Below are 24,540 nucleotides of genomic sequence, written 5' to 3'. Positions count from 1 at the left end.
TTGCAGCCTCAGAGCACGACTGCCAGTTTGCTGTCCAACTCCGGCTAGTTCTGTGCTGTGGAGTTTTGTGTATTCCATATTAACAGACCAGTAGTTCTGAAACTAAGAGGGATCATGAAGTTCACAGTCAGTGCAAGTCAGGGAACTAAAACTGCACATTAAAAACTCACACGTGCTTTCATATCTATCTGCAATTTCACAAAAATTTGAGTGGTATAAATTGCAGCAGCAATTAGTGAATATACACAGTCAGCAGCTGGACTATACAAATCAGGAAATTCCCAGGTTTGATCTTTATTTGAGTTAGCTGGAGAGGTGGTGGAGATGCTTATAGTTTAACACAAAACCCCCGAGCTAGAGAGGGGAAAATTGGCCAACATCACACCACTTGTTTTTCAAGTGAAAACGGAAAAAATGCCTGTCCATTGAACTTGTCCCCTCCCAGCATGGTGCAACTCAGACACCACCACTCCCATTGTTCTCCCTCTGACATCCCTATCACCATACAATCTCCTGTGATGTGACAAGGGGGGGGGGGAAGGGAAGAAGAAGGTGACTGAAGGAACGGGGGGAAGGGAAGAAGAAGGTGACTGAAGGAACGAAGGGAAGGGAGGAAGAAGGTGACTGAAGGAACGAAGGGGGGGGAGGAAGAAGGTGACTGAAGGAACGAAGGGGGGGGAGGAAGAAGGTGACTGAAGGAACGAAGGGGGGGGAGGAAGAAGGTGACTGAAGGAACGAAGGGGGGGGAGGAAGAAGGTGACTGAAGGAACGAAGGGGGGGGAGGAAGAAGGTGACTGAAGGAACGAAGGGGGGGGAGGAAGAAGGTGACTGAAGGAACGAAGGGGGGGGAGGAAGAAGGTGACTGAAGGAACGAAGGGGGGGGAGGAAGAAGGTGACTGAAGGAACGAAGGGGGGGGAGGAAGAAGGTGACTGAAGGAACGAAGGGGGGGGGGGAAGAAGGTGACTGAAGGAACGAAGGGGGGGGAAGAAGGTGACTGAAGGAACGAAGGGGGGGGAAGAAGGTGACTGAAGGAACGAAGGGGGGGGAAGAAGGTGACTGAAGGAACGAAGGGGGGGGAAGAAGGTGACTGAAGGAACGAAGGGGGGGGAAGAAGGTGACTGAAGGAACGAAGGGGGGGGAAGAAGGTGACTGAAGGAACGAAGGGGGGGGAAGAAGGTGACTGAAGGAACGAAGGGGGGGGAAGAAGGTGACTGAAGGAACGAAGGGGGGGGAAGAAGGTGACTGAAGGAACGAAGGGGGGGGAAGAAGGTGACTGAAGGAACGAAGGGGGGGGAAGAAGGTGACTGAAGGAACGAAGGGGGGGGAAGAAGGTGACTGAAGGAACGAAGGGGGGGGAAGAAGGTGACTGAAGGAACGAAGGGGGGGGAAGAAGGTGACTGAAGGAACGAAGGGGGGGGAAGAAGGTGACTGAAGGAACGAAGGGGGGGGAAGAAGGTGACTGAAGGAACGAAGGGGGGGGAAGAAGGTGACTGAAGGAACGAAGGGGGGGGAAGAAGGTGACTGAAGGAACGAAGGGGGGGGAAGAAGGTGACTGAAGGAACGAAGGGGGGGGAAGAAGGTGACTGAAGGAACGAAGGGGGGGGAAGAAGGTGACTGAAGGAACGAAGGGGGGGGAAGAAGGTGACTGAAGGAACGAAGGGGGGGGGAAGAAGGTGACTGAAGGAACGAAGGGGGGGGAAGAAGGTGACTGAAGGAACGAAGGGGGGGGAAGAAGGTGACTGAAGGAACGAAGGGGGGGGAAGAAGGTGACTGAAGGAACGAAGGGGGGGGAAGAAGGTGACTGAAGGAACGAAGGGGGGGGAAGAAGGTGACTGAAGGAACGAAGGGGGGGGAAGAAGGTGACTGAAGGAACGAAGGGGGGGGAAGAAGGTGACTGAAGGAACGAAGGGGGGGGAAGAAGGTGACTGAAGGAACGAAGGGGGGGGAAGAAGGTGACTGAAGGAACGAAGGGGGGGGAAGAAGGTGACTGAAGGAACGAAGGGGGGGGAAGAAGGTGACTGAAGGAACGAAGGGGGGGGAAGAAGGTGACTGAAGGAACGAAGGGGGGGGAAGAAGGTGACTGAAGGAACGAAGGGGGGGGAAGAAGGTGACTGAAGGAACGAAGGGGGGGGAAGAAGGTGACTGAAGGAACGAAGGGGGGGGAAGAAGGTGACTGAAGGAACGAAGGGGGGGGAAGAAGGTGACTGAAGGAACGAAGGGGGGGGAAGAAGGTGACTGAAGGAACGAAGGGGGGGGAAGAAGGTGACTGAAGGAACGAAGGGGGGGGAAGAAGGTGACTGAAGGAACGAAGGGGGGGGAAGAAGGTGACTGAAGGAACGAAGGGGGGGGAAGAAGGTGACTGAAGGAACGAAGGGGGGGGAAGAAGGTGACTGAAGGAACGAAGGGGGGGGAAGAAGGTGACTGAAGGAACGAAGGGGGGGGAAGAAGGTGACTGAAGGAACGAAGGGGGGGGAAGAAGGTGACTGAAGGAACGAAGGGGGGGGGAAGAAGGTGACTGAAGGAACGAAGGGGGGGGGAAGAAGGTGACTGAAGGAACGAAGGGGGGGGAAGAAGGTGACTGAAGGAACGAAGGGGGGGGAAGAAGGTGACTGAAGGAACGAAGGGGGGGGAAGAAGGTGACTGAAGGAACGAAGGGGGGGGAAGAAGGTGACTGAAGGAACGAAGGGGGGGGAAGAAGGTGACTGAAGGAACGAAGGGGGGGGAAGAAGGTGACTGAAGGAACGAAGGGGGGGGAAGAAGGTGACTGAAGGAACGAAGGGGGGGGAAGAAGGTGACTGAAGGAACGAAGGGGGGGGAAGAAGGTGACTGAAGGAACGAAGGGGGGGGAAGAAGGTGACTGAAGGAACGAAGGGGGGGGAAGAAGGTGACTGAAGGAACGAAGGGGGGGGAAGAAGGTGACTGAAGGAACGAAGGGGGGGGAAGAAGGTGACTGAAGGAACGAAGGGGGGGGAAGAAGGTGACTGAAGGAACGAAGGGGGGGGAAGAAGGTGACTGAAGGAACGAAGGGGGGGGAAGAAGGTGACTGAAGGAACGAAGGGGGGGAAGAAGGTGACTGAAGGAACGAAGGGGGGGGAAGAAGGTGACTGAAGGAACGAAGGGGGGGGAAGAAGGTGACTGAAGGAACGAAGGGGGGGGAAGAAGGTGACTGAAGGAACGAAGGGGGGGGAAGAAGGTGACTGAAGGAACGAAGGGGGGGGGAAGAAGGTGACTGAAGGAACGAAGGGGGGGGAAGAAGGTGACTGAAGGAACGAAGGGGGGGGAAGAAGGTGACTGAAGGAACGAAGGGGGGGGAAGAAGGTGACTGAAGGAACGAAGGGGGGGGAAGAAGGTGACTGAAGGAACGAAGGGGGGGGGAAGAAGGTGACTGAAGGAACGAAGGGGGGGGAAGAAGGTGACTGAAGGAACGAAGGGGGGGGAAGAAGGTGACTGAAGGAACGAAGGGGGGGGAAGAAGGTGACTGAAGGAACGAAGGGGGGGGAAGAAGGTGACTGAAGGAACGAAGGGGGGGGAAGAAGGTGACTGAAGGAACGAAGGGGGGGGAAGAAGGTGACTGAAGGAACGAAGGGGGGGGAAGAAGGTGACTGAAGGAACGAAGGGGGGGGAAGAAGGTGACTGAAGGAACGAAGGGGGGGGAAGAAGGTGACTGAAGGAACGAAGGGGGGGGAAGAAGGTGACTGAAGGAACGAAGGGGGGGGAAGAAGGTGACTGAAGGAACGAAGGGGGGGGAAGAAGGTGACTGAAGGAACGAAGGGGGGGGAAGAAGGTGACTGAAGGAACGAAGGGGGGGGAAGAAGGTGACTGAAGGAACGAAGGGGGGGGAAGAAGGTGACTGAAGGAACGAAGGGGGGGGAAGAAGGTGACTGAAGGAACGAAGGGGGGGGAAGAAGGTGACTGAAGGAACGAAGGGGGGGGAAGAAGGTGACTGAAGGAACGAAGGGGGGGGAAGAAGGTGACTGAAGGAACGAAGGGGGGGGAAGAAGGTGACTGAAGGAACGAAGGGGGGGGAAGAAGGTGACTGAAGGAACGAAGGGGGGGGAAGAAGGTGACTGAAGGAACGAAGGGGGGGGAAGAAGGTGACTGAAGGAACGAAGGGGGGGGAAGAAGGTGACTGAAGGAACGAAGGGGGGGGAAGAAGGTGACTGAAGGAACGAAGGGGGGGGAAGAAGGTGACTGAAGGAACGAAGGGGGGGGAAGAAGGTGACTGAAGGAACGAAGGGGGGGGAAGAAGGTGACTGAAGGAACGAAGGGGGGGGAAGAAGGTGACTGAAGGAACGAAGGGGGGGGAAGAAGGTGACTGAAGGAACGAAGGGGGGGGAAGAAGGTGACTGAAGGAACGAAGGGGGGGGAAGAAGGTGACTGAAGGAACGAAGGGGGGGGAAGAAGGTGACTGAAGGAACGAAGGGGGGGGAAGAAGGTGACTGAAGGAACGAAGGGGGGGGAAGAAGGTGACTGAAGGAACGAAGGGGGGGGAAGAAGGTGACTGAAGGAACGAAGGGGGGGGAAGGTGACTGAAGGAACGAAGGGGGGGGAAGAAGGTGACTGAAGGAACGAAGGGGGGGGAAGAAGGTGACTGAAGGAACGAAGGGGGGGGAAGAAGGTGACTGAAGGAACGAAGGGGGGGGAAGAAGGTGACTGAAGGAACGAAGGGGGGGGAAGAAGGTGACTGAAGGAACGAAGGGGGGGGAAGAAGGTGACTGAAGGAACGAAGGGGGGGGAAGAAGGTGACTGAAGGAACGAAGGGGGGGGAAGAAGGTGACTGAAGGAACGAAGGGGGGGGAAGAAGGTGACTGAAGGAACGAAGGGGGGGGAAGAAGGTGACTGAAGGAACGAAGGGGGGGGAAGAAGGTGACTGAAGGAACGAAGGGGGGGGAAGAAGGTGACTGAAGGAACGAAGGGGGGGGAAGAAGGTGACTGAAGGAACGAAGGGGGGGGAAGAAGGTGACTGAAGGAACGAAGGGGGGGGGGGAAGGAAGAAGAAGGTGACTGAAGGAACGAAGGGGAGGGGGGGGGGGAAGAAGAAGGTGACTGAAGGAACAAAGGGGGGGGGAAGAAGGTGACTGAAGGAACGAAGGGGGGGGGGGGAGAAGAAGGTGACTGAAGGAACGAAGGGGGGGGGGGGGAGAAGAAGGTGACTGAAGGAACGAAGGGGGGGGGGGGGGGGGGGGGGAGAAGAAGGTGACTGAAGGAACGAAGGGGGGGGGGGGGGGGGGAGAAGAAGGTGACTGAAGGAACGAAGGGGGGGGGGGGGGAGAAAGAAGGTGACTGAAGGAACGAAGGGGGGGGGGGGGGGGGGGAGAAGAAGGTGACTGAAGGAACGAAGGGGGCGGGGGGGGAGAGAAGAAGGTGACTGGAGGAACGAAGGGGGGGAGAAGAAGGTGACTGAAGGAACGAAGGGGGGGAGAAGAAGGTGACTGAAGGAACGAAGGGGGGGAGAAGAAGGTGACTGAAGGAACGAAGGGGGGGAGAAGAAGGTGACTGAAGGAACGAAGGGGGGGGAGAAGAAGGTGACTGAAGGAACGAAGGGGGGGGAGAAGAAGGTGACTGAAGGAACGAAGGGGGGGAGAAGAAGGTGACTGAAGGAACGAAGGGGGGGAGAAGAAGGTGACTGAAGGAACGAAGGGGGGGAGAAGAAGGTGACTGAAGGAACGAAGGGGGGGGAGAAGAAGGTGACTGAAGGAACGAAGGGGGGGGGGAGAAGAAGGTGACTGAAGGAACGAAGGGGGGGGGGAGAAGAAGGTGACTGAAGGAACGAAGGGGGGGGGGGGGGGGGAGAAGAAGGTGACTGAAGGAACGAAGGGGGGGGGGGGGGGAGAAGAAGGTGACTGAAGGAACGAAGGGGGGGGGGGGGGGGAGAGAAGAAGGTGACTGAAGGAACGAAGGGGGCGGGGGGGGAGAGAAGAAGGTGACTGGAGGAACGAAGGGGGGGGAGAAGAAGGTGACTGAAGGAACGAAGGGGGGGGAGAAGAAGGTGACTGAAGGAACGAAGGGGGGGGAGAAGAAGGTGACTGAAGGAACGAAGGGGGGGGAGAAGAAGGTGACTGAAGGAACGAAGGGGGGGGAGAAGAAGGTGACTGAAGGAACGAAGGGGGGGGAGAAGAAGGTGACTGAAGGAACGAAGGGGGGGGAGAAGAAGGTGACTGAAGGAACGAAGGGGGGGGAGAAGAAGGTGACTGAAGGAACGAAGGGGGGGGAGAAGAAGGTGACTGAAGGAACGAAGGGGGGGGGGGGGGGGGGGGGGGGAGAAGAAGGTGACTGAAGGAACGAAGGGGGGGGAGAAGAAGGTGACTGAAGGAACGAAGGGGGGGGGAGAAGAAGGTGACTGAAGGAACGAAGGGGGGGGGAGAAGAAGGTGACTGAAGGAACGAAGGGGGGGGGAGAAGAAGGTGACTGAAGGAACGAAGGGGGGGGGAGAAGAAGGTGACTGAAGGAACGAAGGGGGGGGGAGAAGAAGGTGACTGAAGGAACGAAGGGGGTGGAGAAGAAGGTGACTGAAGGAACGAAGGGGGGGAGAAGAAGGTGACTGAAGGAACGAAGGGGGGGAGAAGAAGGTGACTGAAGGAACGAAGGGGGGGAGAAGAAGGTGACTGAAGGAACGAAGGGGGGGAGAAGAAGGTGACTGAAGGAACGAAGGGGGGGGAGAAGAAGGTGACTGAAGGAACGAAGGGGGGGGAGAAGAAGGTGACTGAAGGAACGAAGGGGGGGAGAAGAAGGTGACTGAAGGAACGAAGGCGGGGGGGGGGGGGGGGAGAAGAAGGTGACTGAAGGAACGAAGGGGGGGGAGAAGAAGGTGACTGAAGGAACGAAGGGGGGTGGAGAAGAAGGTGACTGAAGGAACGAAGGGGGGGAGAAGAAGGTGACTGAAGGAACGAAGGGGGGGGAGAAGAAGGTGACTGAAGGAACGAAGGGGGGGGAGAAGAAGGTGACTGAAGGAACGAAGGGGGGGGAGAAGAAGGTGACTGAAGGAACGAAGGGGGGGGAGAAGAAGGTGACTGAAGGAACGAAGGGGGGGGGAGAAGAAGGTGACTGAAGGAACGAAGGGGGGGGGAGAAGAAGGTGACTGAAGGAACGAAGGGGGGGGGAGAAGAAGGTGACTGAAGGAACGAAGGGGGGGGGAGAAGAAGGTGACTGAAGGAACGAAGGGGGGGGAGAAGAAGGTGACTGAAGGAACGAGGGGGGGGGAGAAGAAGGTGACTGAAGGAACGAGGGGGGGGGGGGGGGGGGGGAGAAGAAGGTGACTGAAGGAACGAGGGGGGGAGAAGAAGGTGACTGAAGGAACGAGGGGGGGGGAGAAGAAGGTGACTGAAGGAACGAGGGGGGGGAGAAGAAGGTGACTGAAGGAACGAGGGGGGGGAGAAGAAGGTGACTGAAGGAACGAGGGGGGGGAGAAGAAGGTGACTGAAGGAACGAGGGGGGGGAGAAGAAGGTGACTGAAGGAACGAGGGGGGGGAGAAGAAGGTGACTGAAGGAACGAGGGGGGGGAGAAGAAGGTGACTGAAGGAACGAGGGGGGGGGAGAAGAAGGTGACTGAAGGAACGAGGGGGGGAGAAGAAGGTGACTGAAGGAACGAGGGGGGGGAGAAGAAGGTGACTGAAGGAACGAGGGGGGGGAGAAGAAGGTGACTGAAGGAACGAGGGGGGGAGAAGAAGGTGACTGAAGGAACGAGGGGGGGGAGAAGAAGGTGACTGAAGGAACGAGGGGGGGGAGAAGAAGGTGACTGAAGGAACGAGGGGGGGGAGAAGAAGGTGACTGAAGGAACGAGGGGGGGGAGAAGAAGGTGACTGAAGGAACGAGGGGGGGGGAGAAGAAGGTGACTGAAGGAACGAGGGGGGGGGAGAAGAAGGTGACTGAAGGAACGAGGGGGGGGAGAAGAAGGTGACTGAAGGAACGAGGGGGGGGAGAAGAAGGTGACTGAAGGAACGAGGGGGGGGGAGAAGAAGGTGACTGAAGGAACGAGGGGGGGGAGAAGAAGGTGACTGAAGGAACAAGGGGGGGGAGAAGAAGGTGACTGAAGGAACAAGGGGGGGGAGAAGAAGGTGACTGAAGGAACAAGGGGGGGGAGAAGAAGGTGACTGAAGGAACAAGGGGGGGGAAGAAGAAGGTGACTGAAGGAACAAGGGGGGGGAGAAGAAGGTGACTGAAGGAACAAGGGGGGGGAGAAGAAGGTGACTGAAGGAACAAGGGGGGGGAGAAGAAGGTGACTGAAGGAACAAGGGGGGGGAGAAGAAGGTGACTGAAGGAACAAGGGGGGGGGGAGAAGAAGGTGACTGAAGGAACAAGGGGGGGGGAGAAGAAGGTGACTGAAGGAACAAGGGGGGGGAGAAGAAGGTGACTGAAGGAACGAGGGGGGGGAAGAAGAAGGTGACTGAAGGAACGAGGGGGGGGAGAAGAAGGTGACTGAAGGAACGAGGGGGGGGGGAGAAGAAGGTGACTGAAGGAACGAGGGGGGGGGGGAGAAGAAGGTGACTGAAGGAACGAGGGGGGGGAGAAGAAGGTGACTGATGGAACGGGGGGAGGGGGGGAAGAGAGAAGAAGGTGACTGAAGGAACGGGGGGAGGGGGGGAAGAGAGAAGAAGGTGACTGAAGGAACGAGGGGGGGCGGGGGAGAGAAGAAGGTGACTGAAGGAACGGGGGGGGGGGGGGGGGGGGAGAAGAGAAGAAGGTGACTGAAGGAACGAGGGGGGGGGGGGGGGGGGGAAGAGAAGAAGGTGACTGAAGGAACGAGGGGGCGGGGGGGGGGGGGGGGGGAGAAGAAGGTGACTGAAGGAACGAGGGGGGGGGGGGGGGGGGGGGGGGAGAAGAAGGTGACTGAAGGAACGGGGGGGGGGGGGGGAAGAGAAGAAGGTGACCGAAGGAACGAGGGGGGGGGGGTGGGGAGAGAAGAAGAGAAGAAGGCGACTGAAGGAACGAGGGGGGGGGGGGGGGGGGGGGGGGGAAGAGAAGAAGGTGACTGAAGGAACGAGGGGGGGGGGGGGTGGGGAGAGAAGAAGGTGACTGAAGGAACGAAAGAAAGATCCAAAGTGATAGGTGCAAAAACATTACTGAACAGATTGAATTCTGAAAAAACTCATTTTAAAGGTGCAACGGATACTCAGACAACAAAGCAGAATATAAAGACAATTAATTTTCACATCTAAAAGTTGGAACCAAACCTTTCTGTATACCTTGCATTTAGGCTTAACGTTGACAATTTTTAACTGCTTAAGATTCTCATCCGCTCGCTGTGACTTTTAAAGCTAACAGTACGTGCAAAACAGTACATACACCATGTCTGCCTCCCTGTAATTCTACACCTAATAAGGCATTAAAAAAACTGCAAGATTTTGGGAGCTGTAACTCATAGCAATCATGAGACTTTTAGTGTACCACAAATCAAAGTGCCAAATGCAATAGTAAGTCTGCCAGGGTGTGTACTAACAGATACATTTACTTATCACAGGACTATACGAGTTTATCTGGTGAATCAATTCGCCATATACCAGGAAAATCCTAGGTTCAATCTCAAATTAGGTGATCTCAACCAGAGCAGAAAGCTAATTTGGCTTTCCCCCCCCCCCCCCCCCAACTGCACGTGTGCATGCATCAGCTTGGTGGCACCCTCATCTTGGGAGTCTATGGGTGTAATTTTAATTCCCCTCCAGGATTTGAGCACATAATCTAGTCTGACACTACAGTGCTGCATTGTTGGAGGTACTGCCTTTGGAGGAGACATTAAACCAAAGCCCCATCTGCTGGTCTAGAAGATCCCATGGCACCAAAGAGGAGCAAGGCATTGTCCTAGGTATCCTGGCCAACATTTTTTCTAAACCAACATCACCAAAAAATTAGACTAAATGCTCTAATTCACTGTTTGTAGGATGTCACTGCTATGCTACTATACAATAACTGCACATCAAAAGTAATTCATTGGCAGTGAAGTGATTTGCGAGGTCCTGAGGTTGCAATAATGTGTGTCCATATTGGCAAGGTAGCTACTGCCTGAACGAACTGTAAAAGAATCAATCCCTTCAGGAGAGATGACAGAGAAAATTAAAGAGAGGAGGAACAAAAATAACCTAATACGTTTAGCACAATTGCACTGTGCTCCCTGATGAATCAATGGGCAACCACAATAGTGAATCTTGCAGACCCAGGTCACAGATTCCATCCTTATATTGACTAAATCCATCTCAGCTTGGCAGATGTAGTTGAATTAGTTACAATTGGCTTCAGTGTCCACGAAGTGGGGAACACAGCACAATGCTCAACTTATCTACTTCAAATTGCTACCCATCAAACCTTGCTAAGAAGGAGCAGGCATACTTAAGGGGCCTAGGTCAGGCTTGGTTGTGACGGCTCCAGAAGATCAAGCAGCTCATTAATGGTAACCATCCAGGCTCACATCTGAAGAATAGTCACTTGGTCAAGATGATGGAACTAGTCCAGGTGAAATACAGTTCATTCAGGGAGAAGCAGCATAGCAATTTAGCATCCTCTACCACAAGTACACAGGTAGATAAATTATTGTGAAAACCTAAAGACTTCAAAACATTCAGGGTAAACAATTCACCATAGTGGTGTAACAATGTATCAGGGCATGGGATCTTGTCTCACAAACTTCTAAATCCATACAAGTATGGTGGGGAGGTGAAAAGTAGAAGATATACACTATCCTGTGTGTGTGTGTGTGTGTGTGTGTGTGTGGGGGGGGGGGGGGGGGGGAGATAAAAAAAAGTATCATCCTAATCTCAAATAGCCCAGTCTTCAAACACAAAACTGTACTATACAAAAGGGTTGTTTTAAAGTCCTAATATAACACCCATAAGTCCAGACTACAAAGCAAAATGAGTAATCAAGGTCTGTAGAAGAGTAGGACCGTCTGCAGTTGCCTATATAACAAGAGCAATGTGAAATACTTCAGGCCGTTCCTGGAACCTGACAAGTCGCTGTATAAATGCGAGACTTCTGTCCATTAAAATCAAAACCAAGATCTAACGGCGCATGAAGACGACAAGATATCCAGCCAACCTCCCTCGAGTTCCAACAGAGGCACCAGTACCGCGATCGGCTGCACCTCCCCCAGGAGTGTCAAGTGACTGCGGAAATTCCCGTCTCAGTCAGTCACAAATATCTGCTTGCTTACTCAAGAAGTTTCGGGTTACTTATTGTACACTTGACTTGGTCTTTTGTCCCTCTCTTTCCTTCCCCCCACCCCACACACATTCTACATTTAAAAAATGCAATTAAAAACCAAGGATGGAGTCCTCAATTTATGAACACGCTTCTGCTCCCTCGAGAGACAATTACTCCAGCTGACATTGTTATCGAGCGCAGAAGGGGCCCTTTGAATTGAGTCAGCGTCTGGAACACATTTTATAACGATCACAAATTACTAGGAATAAACAGTGATCCGGGGGGGGGGGGGGGTTGGAAAAGAAAGAAAGAGACATAGTTAAACCCACGTCTGGATTTCGTGGAAATAGATTTCAGTTTTATTTCCCTCCCCTGCACTCACTTCATTTCCTGCTCTGTGAGGAATGTAAATCGCCTACGTGAGGAGCAGCACGACTGGAGAACCAGCTGCAACCACCGCGGGACCGCTGCCAAACCACACTTGGGGGGTCGGGCTGAACTAGCAGAAGCAAGTGTGCCAAATAATTAAAAAAAAGATTTCTACGAAAACTATTTATTTTTAACGGGCATGATCTAATCGTCCAACTCCCATTTCTTCGAAACCCCAACACCACCACCCCCCCGTCTCCACTCCCATTTCGGACAAGAGTCAAACTAGTTTTTTTTTAAAAAGCCAGAAAATGCTGGAAACTCCCAACAGGTCAGGCAGCTCCCGTGGAGAAAGAAACAGGGTTAACGATTCAGGTCGATGACCGTTTGCCAGAACTGATCCTCCTGAGGGGGACCAAAGACCCGAAACATTAACCGTTTCTTTCTCCACAGATGTGGAGATGCCGGTGATGGACTGGGGTTCACAATTGTAAACAATTTTACAACACCAAGTTATAGTCCAACAAATTTATTTTAAATTCCACAAGCTTTCGGAGGCTTCCTCCTTCCTCAGGAAACCACACCGTTCACCGGAGGAAGGAGGAAGCCTCCGAAAGCTTGTGGAATTTAAAATAAATTTGTTGGACTATAACTTGGTGTTGTAAAATTGTTTACAATTGTGAACCCCAGTCCATCACCGGCATCTCCACAGACGTTGCTTGAGCTTCTCCAGCATTTCCCGTTTTTATTTTAGATTTCCAGCAGCCGCAGTATTTTGATTTAGTAAAAGCCGAGACCAGACTCTCTCTCTCTACGAGATTGGTTTTCCCCTCTAGGAAAATTCCTACACAATCACAGAGTGAATTTACAAATAGTCCGTTGGGTAATTTCTCGGCTGTAAACACGGAGCCCGCCGACATTCTCAAATAACCGTCTGAAAGTTTAAATATCCGTCTCGCGGGAGGGGGGGGGGGGGGGTGGGGCTTCTGATTAAAGACAATCCGAGTGGTCGGTGTTACCGTCAGACTGCGGCTCACCCTGACCCGATCCCCGGAGTGATGGACGGACCGAGCCACCCTCGGGGCTTCACTCTCACCATCGCCCCAGCAGGACCCGTTAGATCCGCAACTTCTCCTCCGCCGGCCGCGGCTGTCGCTGCAACCCGCGGCCGAGGACCCCGGCCGATATCAGTCGGAACCGAACCGGCCTGACCGCCGGGAGGGAGAGAGAGAGAGAGAGGCCGCTCACACTAGGTCGGGAGAAGCTGTACCGTTCAGGAGGTGTGTGTGTGTGGGGGGGGGGGAATATTTGTTCATTTATTATTGAACAGCCGAGGGCCCGGGGCCTGCGATCCCCGCCCCTTGCCCACTTGCCGTCCCGGGCACGGGTGAAGAAGCCCCCCCCCCCCCCGGTATCGGTACCAGCCACGCAGTCAGTGGGCGCCGCGAACACGGCAAAGGTGCGAGACCAGAACCTCCCAAACTCACCTTCCGCTCTTCCACGATGCCCAGATCACCGCGTTACTACAATTCGACCGCACCGCCCGCAAGTACTTGGTCGCCATTCTCGCTATAACCTTGGCCTCCGGGTTCTCCGCTTTTAATAGGCGACAAACCCCCCCCCCCCCCCCCCCAATCGCACGGCCTGCTGGAAGTTGTGGTCCGCCCCTGTGACAAAGCAGGTGGAGGCGGGCGGACTACAACTCCCAACCGGCCTGCTCGCCATCACATGTCATTCGCTTTTGTTCCTCTGTGATTGACATTATGAACTGGTTCTTTCACCTCCTTTCCCACCGTTCAAGCGCTCCTTCCAAGTGAAATAGCAGATTTACTTGTACTTCTTCCAACTTAGTATCCTGTACTCGCACCTCACCGTGCAGGGGGAGACCAAACGCAGATTGAGTGATCGCTTTGCTGAACACCTCTGTTCAGTCGGCAAGCATGACCCTGAGGTTCCCCTCACTTGCCATTTTAATTCTCCATCTCACTCCCACTCCTGATGTCTCTGCCCTTGGCCTCCTACACTGTTCAAGTGAAGTGCAACGCAAGCTTGAGGAACAGCACCTCATCTTTCAATTAGGCACTTTACAACCTTGCGGCCTCAACATTGATTTCAACAACTTCAGATCGTAATCACCGCTCTTATTTTCTTGGACAGCAGGTGCTGGTAATGGTCCTGCAGTTGACATTTATACCTCCTCTGACCCCATCTCTTGTTTCTTTATTGTCCCATTACCATCTCCCTTTTGCTGTGCACCATCATCCCTTTTGTCATTTAATCACTCCTGCCCTCCACCCTATCACAGAGCTTCCCTTTTGTCCTTTCCAACCCCTACCCCCCCACACACACACACACTTTTTCCCTTGGCTCTGCACTTCCTTATAATTTGTTAAATATTTAACTTCCCGTTCTGATGAAAGGTCATCGACCTGTAACATTAACTCTGTTTCTCTCCACAGATGGTATCTGACCTGCTGAGAGTTTCCAGCATTTTCTGTTTTTATTTCAGATTTCCAGCAGCCGCAGTATTTTGCTTTTATTCAACTAGCAAATTACTAAGTAGCAGGTATAGCCACTCAGAACGAGGATAGATGGTTCAGTGATGTTACCTTTCACTTCAAAAAGTATCATGGGATTTTTTTAATTCACCTGGGAGGGCAGACTCTGTTTAATTTCTCACCCGAAAGACAGCACCTCTGCCAGTGCAACATTCCTTCAGTTCTACACTCAAGTGTCAAGCCTGGATTATGTGCTTGAATTTCTGGAGTGGGCTTAAATCCACAATCTTCTGACTCCGAGGCAAGAGTGCTATCACTGAGCCAAGACTGACACCTCGGTAGCATGATAAAATTTACCAAATACATCTATTTTCAAAAAATATTGTCACCTTTTTCCATTGCTATCATCTTTTGAATGAAATGTTAAACCAAGGAACCAGCTACCTGTTCAGGTGGATATAAAATATCTCATGGCACCACTTGAAGAAGAGCAGCACTCAATGTCCAGGCCAACATTCATCCCTCAGCCACCAGGGTACTTTCCAGTCTTTTTTCCAGTCTGCTCTAGAGAATCACATCCTCTCTTCTAACTGCTCCCACTACTGTTTCATTGTGGTAGCTATTCTTTCAATAACATGGTCTCTTTTATTAAATAAGCAGATTAAAATCTTGGGTTTTGTGCAAACACACCTCTAATTGGTGATGTGCTCATATCCTTTAGAATGCAATATAAATGAATCAATCAATGCTTTATTACCTAGTTCATGTAACAACATGAATTTTAGCTTTTTACCTGTTTTCCAACCTGTACTATATCAAACTTGGCCATTGTTCTTCCCTACTTTCCCCTCCAGGCTGTTCCGCCATGTTGTCTCTCTAGGTTCCTCTCTTGCTCCAGTCTTCACTTTCTCCAGGTTGTTGCACTGTCCATTAACCTTTTTTATATTGTTGCTACTTATTTCATCACTGAGAGGATGCAGAACATTTTGAGGGGACAAGGGGACCAGCCAGAAGACGTGGTCCATGTGGGAACCAACGACATAGGAAGAAAAAGGGGTGAGGTCCTGCAGTCGGAGTTTCAGGAGCTAGGGAGGAAGTTTAAAAGCAGGACCTCTAAGGTAGTAATCTCTGGATTACTCCCAGTGCCACATGCTAGTGAGTATAGGAATTGCAGGATAAGAGGGGTTAATGTGTGGCTGGAGAAATGGTGCAGGAGAGAGGGCTTCAGATTCCAGGGGCATTGGGACCAGTTCTGGGGTGGGAGGGATCTCTTCAAGATGGACGGGTTGCACCTCAACAAAGGTGGGACCAGTGTCCTCATGGGGACGTTAACTAGTGCTGTGGGGGAAGTTTTAAATTAATTTGGCAGGGGGATGGGCACCAGGACAAAACATTAGAGAGAGGAGAAACAAGGTGCTCGGAGGACTGGGAGGGACAAATAAAACTAGACTAAAGAATAGTTGAGTAATAGGAGGGCTCAGACAGGGGCAAATGCAAGGCAGTCTAAGATGAATTTGGAGTGCATGTGCATTAATGCAAGTAGCATGGTAAATAAGGTTGGTGAGCTGCAGGCTTAAGTCGTCACATGGGACTATGATATAATGGCAATAACAGAGAAATGGCTCAAAGAAGGGGATGATTGCGTACATAATATTCCTGGTTACAAGGTATTCAGGAAAGATAGGGAAGGAAAGAAAGGAGGCGAGGGTTGGTGGCTGTATTGATCAAAGAAATTATTATAGCACTGGAAAGGGACGATGTAGTTGAGGGGTCAAAAACAGAATCTATTTGGTTAGAACAAAGGAACAATAAAGGAGTTATTACACGACTGGATGTATACTATAGGCCACCAAATAGTGGGAAGGAGAGAGAGGAGCAAATTTGCAGGCAAATTATAGAAAGATGCAAAAACAATAGAGTAGTGATAATGGGGGATGTCAATTATTCCAATGTAGACTGGGAAATAACAGTGTAAAGGGCCAAGAGGGGGAGGAATTCCTGAAATGTGTACATGAGAACTTCCAACCCAATGAGGAAGGAAACAGTGCTGGATCTAGATCTGGGGAATGAAGTGGGGCAAGTGGAGCATGATTCATTGGGGGAAAATTTGGGGAACAGTGGTTTAGAATAGTTATGGAAAAGGACAAGGAACAATCAAATGTGAAAATACTTAACTGGAGGAGGGTAAAATTCAGCGAGTTAAAAAAGAATCTTGCCTAGGTAGATTGGAATCAAACATTGGTAGGCAAAACTTTAATTGAACAATGGGAGGCCTTCAAAGAGGAGATGGTTCAGGTACAGAGTGGACATATTTCCATGAAACGAAAGGGGAAGGGCATCCAAAGTTAGAGTCCCTGGATGGCTAAAGATATAGAGATTAAAATGAAACACAAAAAAGTCTTGTGACCAATGTAAGGTTCATAATACAGTAGAGAACCAAGCTGAATACAGAAAGTACAGAGGAGATCTAAAAAATGGAATAAGAGGGGCAAAGAGAGAGTATGAAAATAGATTAGCGGCTAACATAAAAGGGAACCCAAAAGTCTTTTATAAATATATAAATAGTAAAAGGGTAATCAAAGGAAGGGTGGGACTGATTACGGACAAAAAAGGAGATGATCTTGTGGAGACAGAGGGCATGGCTGAGGTACTTAAAAGATTGGCAGTACTCGAGAGCGGGAGAGCTGAGCTAAGCATGACCGGAGGCGGATAAAGGAAGGCCCGAGAGTGAGAGAGCTGAGCTAAGCGAGATCAGTGGCGGATAAAGGAAGGCCCGAGAGCTGAGTTAAGCGAGATTGGAGGCGGGTAAAGGAAGGCCCGAGAGCGGGAGAGCTGACTTAAGCGAGATCACAGGCGGATAAAAGAAGGCCCGAGAGCTGAGTTAAGTGAGATCAGAGGCGGAAAAAGGAAGGCCCAAGAGCTGAGCGAAGTGAGATCGGAGGCGGATAAAGGAAGGTCCGAGAGTGGGAGAGTTGAGCTAAGCGAGATCGGAGGCGATAAAGGAAGGACCGAGAGCGGGAGAGCTGAGCTAAGTGAGATCAGAGGTGGATAAAGGAATGCCCGAGAGCGGGAGAGCTGAGCTAAGCGAGATCAGAGGCGATAAAGGAAGGCCCGAGAGCGGGAGAGCTGAGCTAAGCGAGATCGGAGGTGGATAAAGGAAGGCCCGAGAGCTGAGCTATGCGAGATCGGAGGTGGATAAAGGAAGGCCCGAGAGCTGAGCTATGCGAGATCGGAGGTGGATAAAGGAAGGCCCGAGAGCTGAGTTAAGCGAGATCAGAGGTGGATAAAGGAAGGCCCGAGAGCGGGAGAGCTGAGCTAAGCGAAATCGGAGGTGGATAAAGGAAGGCCCGAGAGCTGAGCTAAGCGAGATCAGTGGTGGATAAAGGAAGGCCCGAGAGCGGGAGAGCTGAGCTAAGCGAAATCGGAGGTGGATAAAGGAAGGCCCTAGAGTGGGAGAGCTGAGCTAAGCGAGATCAGAGGTGGATAAAGGAAGGCCCGAGAGCTGAGCTAAGCGAGATCAGTGGTGGATAAAGGAAGGCCCTAGAGTGGGAGAGCTGAGCTAAGCGAGATCAGAGGTGGATAAAGGAAGGCCCGAGAGCTGAGTTAAGCGAGATCAGAGGCGGGTAAAGGAAGGCCCGAGAGCTGAGTTAAGCGAGATCAGAGGCGGATAAAGGAAGGCCCGAGAGCTGAGCTAAGCGAGATCAGAGGTGGATAAAGGAAGGCCCGAGAGCTGAGTTAAGCGAGATCAGAGGTGGATAAAGGAAGGCCCGAGAGCTGGAGAGCTGAGCTAAGCGAGATCGGAGGCGGATAAAGGAAGGCCCGAGAGCTGAGCTAAGTGAGATCGGAGGCGGATAAAGGAAGGCCCGAGAGCTGAACTAAGTGAGATCAGAGGTGGATAAAGGAAGGCCCGAGAGCGGGAGAGCTGAACTAAGCGAGATCAGAGGCGGATAAAGGAAGGCCCGAGAGCTGGAGAGCTGAGCTAAGTGAGATCGGAGGCGGATAAAGGAGGGCCCGAGAGCTGAGCTAAGCGAGATCAGAGGCGGATAAAGGAAGGCCCGAGAGCTGAGCTAAGTGAGATCGGAGGCGGATAAAGGAAGGCCCGAGAGCTGAGCTAAGCGAGATCAGAGGTGGATAAAGGAAGGCCCGAGAGCTGAGCTATGCGAGATCGGAGGCGGATAAAGGAAGGCCCGAGAGCTGAGCTAAGCGAGATCGGAGGCGATAAAGGAAGGCCCGAGAGCTGAGCTAAGCGAGATCAGAGGCGGATAAAGGAGGGCCCGAGAGCTGAGCTAAGTGAGATCGGAGGCGGATAAAGGAAGGCCCGAGAGCTGAGCTAAGTGAGATCGGAGGCGGATAAAGGAAGGCCCGAGAGCTGAGCTAAGCGAGATCAGAGGCGGATAAAGGAAGGCCCGAGAGCTGGAGAGCTGAGCTAAGCGAGATCAGAGGCGGATAAAGGAGGGCCCGAGAGCTGAGCTAAGCGAGATCAGAGGCGGATAAAGGAAGGCCCGAGAGCTGAGCTAAGCGAGATCAGAGGTGGATAAAGGAAGGCCCGAGAGCTGAGCTATGCGAGATCGGAGGCGGATAAAGGAAGGCCCGAGAGCTGAGCTATGCGAGATCGGAGGCGGATAAAGGAAGGCCCGAGAGCTGAGCTATGCGAGATCGGAGGCGGATAAAGGAAGGCCCGAGAGCTGAGCTAAGTGAGATCGGAGGCGGATAAAGGAAGGCCCGAGAGCTGAGCTAAGTGAGATCGGAGGCGGATAAAGGAAGGCCCGAGAGCGGGAGAGCTGAGCTAAGCGAAATCAGAGGTGGATAAAGGAAGGCCTGAGAGCTGAACTAAGTGAGATCAGAGGTGGATAAAGGAAGGCCCGAGAGCGGGAGAGCTGAGCTAAGCGAGATCAGAGGTGGATAAAGGAAGGCCTGAGAGCTGAGTTGAGCGAGATCGGAGGCGATAAAGGAAGGCCCGAGAGCTGAGTTAAGCGAGATTGCAGCTGATAAAGGAAGGCCCGAGAGCGGGAGAGCTGAGCTAAGCGAGATCAGAGGCGGATATAGGAAGGCCCGAGAGCGGGAGAGCTGAGCTAAGCGAGATCAGAGGCGGAAAAAAGAAGGCCCGAGAGCGGGAGAGCTGAGCTAAGCGAGATCAGAGGCGGATAAAAGAAGGCCCGAGAGCTGAGCTAAGTGAGATCGGAGGCGGATAAAGGAAGGCCCAAGAGCTGAGCTAAGCGAGATCAGAGGTGGATAAAGGAAGGCCCGAGAGCGGGAGAGCTGAGCTAAGCGAGATCAGAGGCGGATAAAGGAAGGCCTGAGAGCTGAGTTGAGCGAGATCGGAGGCGATAAAGGAAGGCCCGAGAGCTGAACTAAGTGAGATCAGAGGTGGATAAAGGAAGGCCCGAGAGCGGGAGAGCTGAGCTAAGCGAGATCAGAGGCGGATAAAGGAGGGCCCGAGAGCTGAGCTAAGTGAGATCGGAGGCGGATAAAGGAAGGCCCGAGAGCGGGAGAGCTGAGCTAAGCGAGATCGGAGGCGGATAAAGGAAGGCCCGAGAGCTGAACTAAGTGAGATCAGAGGTGGATAAAGGAAGGCCCGAGAGCGGGAGAGCTGAGCTAAGCGAGATCGGAGGCGGATAAAGGAAGGCCCGAGAGCTGAGCTAAGTGAGATCGGAGGCGGATAAAGGAAGGCCCGAGAGCTGAGCTAAGCGAGATCAGAGGCGGATAAAGGAAGGCCTGAGAGCTGAGTTGAGCGAGATCGGAGGCGATAAAGGAAGGCCCGAGAGCTGAGTTAAGCGAGATTGCAGCTGATAAAGGAAGGCCCGAGAGCGGGAGAGCTGAGCTAAGCGAGATCGGAGGCGGATAAAGGAAGGCCCGAGAGCTGAGCTATGCGAGATCGGAGGCGGATATAGGAAGGCTCGAGAGCTGAGCTAAGCGAGATCAGAGGTGGATAAAGGAAGGCCTGAGAGCGGGAGAGCTGAGCTAAGCGAGATCAGAGGCGGATAAAAGAAGGCCCGAGAGCGGGAGAGCTGAGCTAAGCGAGATCAGAGGCGGATAAAGGAAGGCCTGAGAGCGGGAGAGCTGAGCTAAGCGAGATCAGAGGCGGATAAAAGAAGGCCCGAGAGCTGAGCTAAGTGAGATCGGAGGCGGATAAAGGAAGGCCCAAGAGCTGAGCTAAGCGAGATCAGAGGTGGATAAAGGAAGGCCCGAGAGCTGAGCTAAGCGAGATCAGAGGCGGATAAAGGAAGGCCTGAGAGCTGAGTTGAGCGAGATCGGAGGCGATAAAGGAAGGCCCGAGAGCTGAGTTAAGCGAGATCAGAGGTTGATAAAGGAAGGCCCGAGAGCTGAGTTAAGCTGCCAGTCTGAACCTACCCAACACGTTCTGGGAAAAATGCAATGGTGACATCATAGAGAAACATGTAAGTGATTGGTTGGTGAGTATTTGTCTCGTTTAACTTTCAAAACAAGTGTAACTTAGTAATTGTAAGATTTTAGTAGTTGTAGTAGTTTTACTAGCAGTTGTAAAGCTTATTGGGAGTAGTAGAGTTTATAAGTTATAAATTTAATTAAGAAGAATAATAAATGAATTAACACATAAAAAAGATGGCAGGGCAGGTGATGTGTAGCAACCGGACGCCAGTGTGATCCAGGGCAAACACGCCTGCAGTAAGTGTCTGCGGCTTGAGGAGCTTCGGCTCAGAATCATTGAACTGGAGGTCGAGCTGCAGACACTGCAACACATCAGGGAAGGGAAAAATACCTGGACATTCGGTTCCAGGCGGTGCTCACACCCCTTAGGATAAGGTTATCTAAATTGGTCAGTGGTCAGGGATAGGAGGGTGTAACTGCGAGCGAGGCAGGTAAGGGGATCGAGAAGGTAGAATTGCCCTTGCAACTGTCCAACAGCTTTGAGGTGCTTGCAGCCTGTATAGACGAAAGCGGGGCTGCAGGGTGGATGAGCAAACTGACCGTGGCACCATGGTACAGGAAGCCATTCAAGCGGGGGGAGTTAGTAGGAATGTAGTGGTAGTAGGGGACAGTATAATCAGGGGCATAGACACAGTTCTCTGCAGCCAAGAACGAGAGTCCAGAAGGCTGTGTTGCCTCCTTGTGCCAGGGTTCGGGACATCTGCTCTGGGCTGGGCTGGAGAGGAACTTGCAGTGGGAGGTGGAAGATCCAGTTGTCGTGGTCCACGTAGGTACCAATGGCATATGTAGGATGAGGGAAGAGGTTCTGCTTAGGGAGTATGAGCAGCTAGGGGCTAAATTAAAAAGCAGAACCTCAAAGGTAGTAATCTCTGGATTATTAGAGTAATAGAGTCATAGAGTTATACAGCACGGATAGAGGCCCTTCGGCCCATCGTGTCCGCGCCGGCCATCAAGCCCTGTCTACTCTAATCCCATATTCCAGCATTTGGTCCGTAGCCTTGTATGCTATGGCATTTCAAGTGCTCATCCAAATGCTTCTTGAATGTTGTGAGGGTTCCTGCCTCCACAACCCTTTCAGGCAGTGAGTTCCAGACTCCAACCACCCTCTGGGTGAAAAAGTTCTTTCTCAAATCCCCTCTAAACCTCCCGCCTTTTACCTTGAATCTATGTCCCCTTGTTATAGAACCCTCAACAAAGGGAAAAAGCTCCTTAGTATCCATCCTATCTGTGCCCCTCATAATTTTGTACACCTCAATCATGTCCCCCCTCAGCCTCCTCTGCTCCAAGGAAAACAAACCCGATCTTCCCAGTCTCTCTTCATAGCTGAAGCGCTCCAGCCCTGGTAACATCCTGGTGAATCTCCTCTGCACCCTCTCCAAAGCGATCACATCCTTCCTGTATTACCTCAGCCACGAGCAAATTGGCATAGGGTAAATAAGATTAGAGAGTTAAATTCATGGCTCAAAGATTGGTGTGGGAGAAATAGGTTTCGATTCATGGGGCACTGGCACCAGTTCTGGAGAAAGTGGGAGCTGTACCGTTGGGACGGCCTTCATCTGAACCGAGCTGGGGCCAGTGTTCTAGTAAATCGTATCTCATTGAAACATATAAAATTCTGACAGGGCTAGACAGACTGGATGCAGGGAGGATGTTTCCCCTGGCTGCATGGTCCAGAACAAGGGGTCACAGTCTCAGGATACGGGATAGGACATTTAGGACTGAGATGAGGAGAAATTTCTTCACTCAGAGGGCGGTGAACCTGTGGAATTCTCTACCACAAAAGGCTGTGGAGGCCAAGTCACTGAATATATTTAAGAAGGAGCATCAAAAGGCATCAAGGGGTATGGGGAGAGAGCAGGAATATGGTATTGAGATAGAGGATCAGCCATGATCATATTGAATGGCAGAGCAGGCTCGAAGGGCTGAATGGTCTACTCCTGCTTCTATTTTCTATGTTTCTATAACTAGGGCAGTAGAGAAGGCTTTAAACTAAATAGTGGGGACGAGGGATCAAGTAAGGGAAGATGTGATAAATTAAAGAAAGAAGACAAGGCAAGACAGCAAGGTAGCGATAAGGGAAATGATAATCAGAGAAAGGCAGGAAAGGACAGAACATGCAAACTTAAGAGTGCCAGCAGATAAGGCTAGAGGTTGCAAAAATAGTAAAAAGACAGCACTAAAGGCTTTGTATCTGAATGCGCATAGCATTCGTAACAAAATGGATGAATTGACAGCTCAAATAGAAATAAATATGTACAATCTGATAGCCATTACAGATGACAAAGACTGGAACCTCAATAGTTAAGGGTACTTGACATTTCGGAAGGACAGGAAGCTAGGAAAAGGTGGAGGGGTAGCTGTTAATTAAGGATGACATGAGTATAATAGAGAGAAATGACCTTAGTTCTAAAGGCCAAGATGTAGAATCAGTTTGGATAGAGATGAGAAATAGTAAAGGCAAGAAGTCACTTGTGAAAAAACAAGGAGTGATGTCATAGGACAGCAGGTAGGTGATTTGCTGGTGAGTATTACAGTTTTTTTTCTCTCTGAGTTAGGGAATTGGGTAAAATTGAATTAAAATCTAGAAGCGTAAAACTACAGGTAGCTCATTAAAATTAAAAACTTAAACTACTTAACTAGAGTAACAAAACCAAAAATAACCGTATTTAAGGCTTAATTTGTTTTTGCTTGGTTTAAGTTAATCTAATAAATTAAGGCATGGCAGGGCAGCTCAGACCTGTGGAATGCATGACCTGTGCCATGTGGGAACTCCAGGATGCTTCCCATGTCCTGGACAACCACATGTGCAGGAAGTGTCGTCAGCTGGTGGAGCTCGAGCTCCGGGTTTCGGATCTTGAGCAGCAGCTGGCGTCACTGCAGTGCATCCACGAGGCTGAGAGTTTCGTGGATAGCACGTTTCAGGAGGTGGTCACCCCACAAATTAAGAGAATGCAGGCAGGGAGGGACTGGGTGACCGCCAGACAGACAAGGAGGACCAGGCAGGTAGTGCAGGAGTCCCCTGAGGGCATCTCACTCTCCAACCAGTATTCAGTTCTGGGTACTGGTGGGGGAGAGGGTTCCTCTGGGGAGTGCAGCCAGAGCCAAGACCAGAGCACCATGGGTGGTTCAGCTGTACAGTGGGGGAGGAGAAAGGTTGAGAGAGCAATTGTGATAGGGGATTCTATAGTTAGGGGAGCAGACAGGCGTTTCTGCGGCCGCAAACGTGATTCCAGGATGGTATGTTGCCTCCCTGGTGCGAGGATCATGGATGTCACTGAGCAGCTGCAGGACATTCTGAAGGGGGAGGGTGAACAGCCAGAGGTCATGATCCATATTGGTACCAACGACATAGGTAAAAAGAGGGATGAGGTCCTGTAAGCACAATATAAGGAGTTAGGAAATAAGTTAAAAAGCAGGACCTCAAGGGTAGCAATCTCAGGATTGCTCCCAGTGCCACGTGCTAATGAGTATAGGAATAGGAGAATAGACCAGATGAATGCGTGGCTGGAGGGTTGGTGCAGGAGGGACGGATTTAGATTCCTGAGGAATTGGGACCGATTCTGGGGAAGGTGGGACTTGTACGAACTGGACGGGTTGCACCTCAACAGATCTGGGAGTAATATCCTCGTAGGGGGGTTTGCTACTGCTGTTGGGGAGGGGTTAAACTAGAGTGGCAGGGGGATGGGAACCTGAGCGGGGAGTCAGAAGAGAGTAAAGTTGAAAGCAGCAAGAGAGGGGAGGACCCAGGGGAAATTTACAATACAAATAGTACAAATAGTTGTTCAAGAACAAGTGAAAGGGAAAAGCGTAGAGCAGCAGAAAGAAAGTGTACTTTAGACACTACAGATAAAGTGAAAACTAGAAGGTGTAAAGCGATTAACCCAGCATCAAAGCTGAAGGACAAAATTAGATGCGTCCACCTCTGCCTAGGAAGCCCCAGAATCCATCCCGAGTCTTTGCTGGTGGGAGCAAGAGTGTTACAATTGGCCTTAAGTGCTCCAGGGTATGGAGGTAATGGCTGGTGAGGACAGGATTGGGTTTGGGTGTGATAACTCCCATGGTTGAATAGTCTACCAACACTTATTGTCTAGGCTCAGAGATGAAAATTGGCCGCTCTGCAAGATGCAAGTGGGC

At 51.9% G+C, this 24,540-nt stretch overlaps 1 protein-coding gene and 1 long non-coding RNA gene across 2 annotated transcripts in view; one reads left to right on the top strand and one right to left on the bottom strand.

Moving 5' to 3' along the window:
* LOC137332519 (grpE protein homolog 2, mitochondrial-like) overlaps positions 1 to 13,124 on the bottom strand; it is an 18,725-nt gene extending 5,601 nt beyond the window's left edge. The window contains exon 1 of the mRNA XM_067996422.1: positions 12,988 to 13,124. Within this exon, the coding sequence (XP_067852523.1) occupies positions 12,988 to 13,064 (77 nt within the window). The 5' untranslated portion in view covers positions 13,065 to 13,124. The remainder of the gene's footprint in view (positions 1 to 12,987) is intronic.
* LOC137332520 (uncharacterized) overlaps positions 12,514 to 24,540 on the top strand; it is a 15,330-nt gene continuing 3,303 nt past the window's right edge. Inside the window, exons 1-2 of the long non-coding RNA XR_010965684.1 lie at positions 12,514 to 12,780; positions 13,960 to 20,396. This is a non-coding gene — a long non-coding RNA (uncharacterized lncRNA). The remainder of the gene's footprint in view (positions 12,781 to 13,959; positions 20,397 to 24,540) is intronic.

The sequence above is a fragment of the Heptranchias perlo genome, chromosome 14, assembly GCF_035084215.1.
Source record: "Heptranchias perlo isolate sHepPer1 chromosome 14, sHepPer1.hap1, whole genome shotgun sequence".
In the NCBI taxonomy this organism is placed as follows: Eukaryota; Metazoa; Chordata; class Chondrichthyes; order Hexanchiformes; family Hexanchidae; genus Heptranchias; species Heptranchias perlo.
The sequence above is the reverse complement of the archived record's forward strand: the minus strand, read 5'-3'. Positions and strand labels throughout refer to the sequence as shown.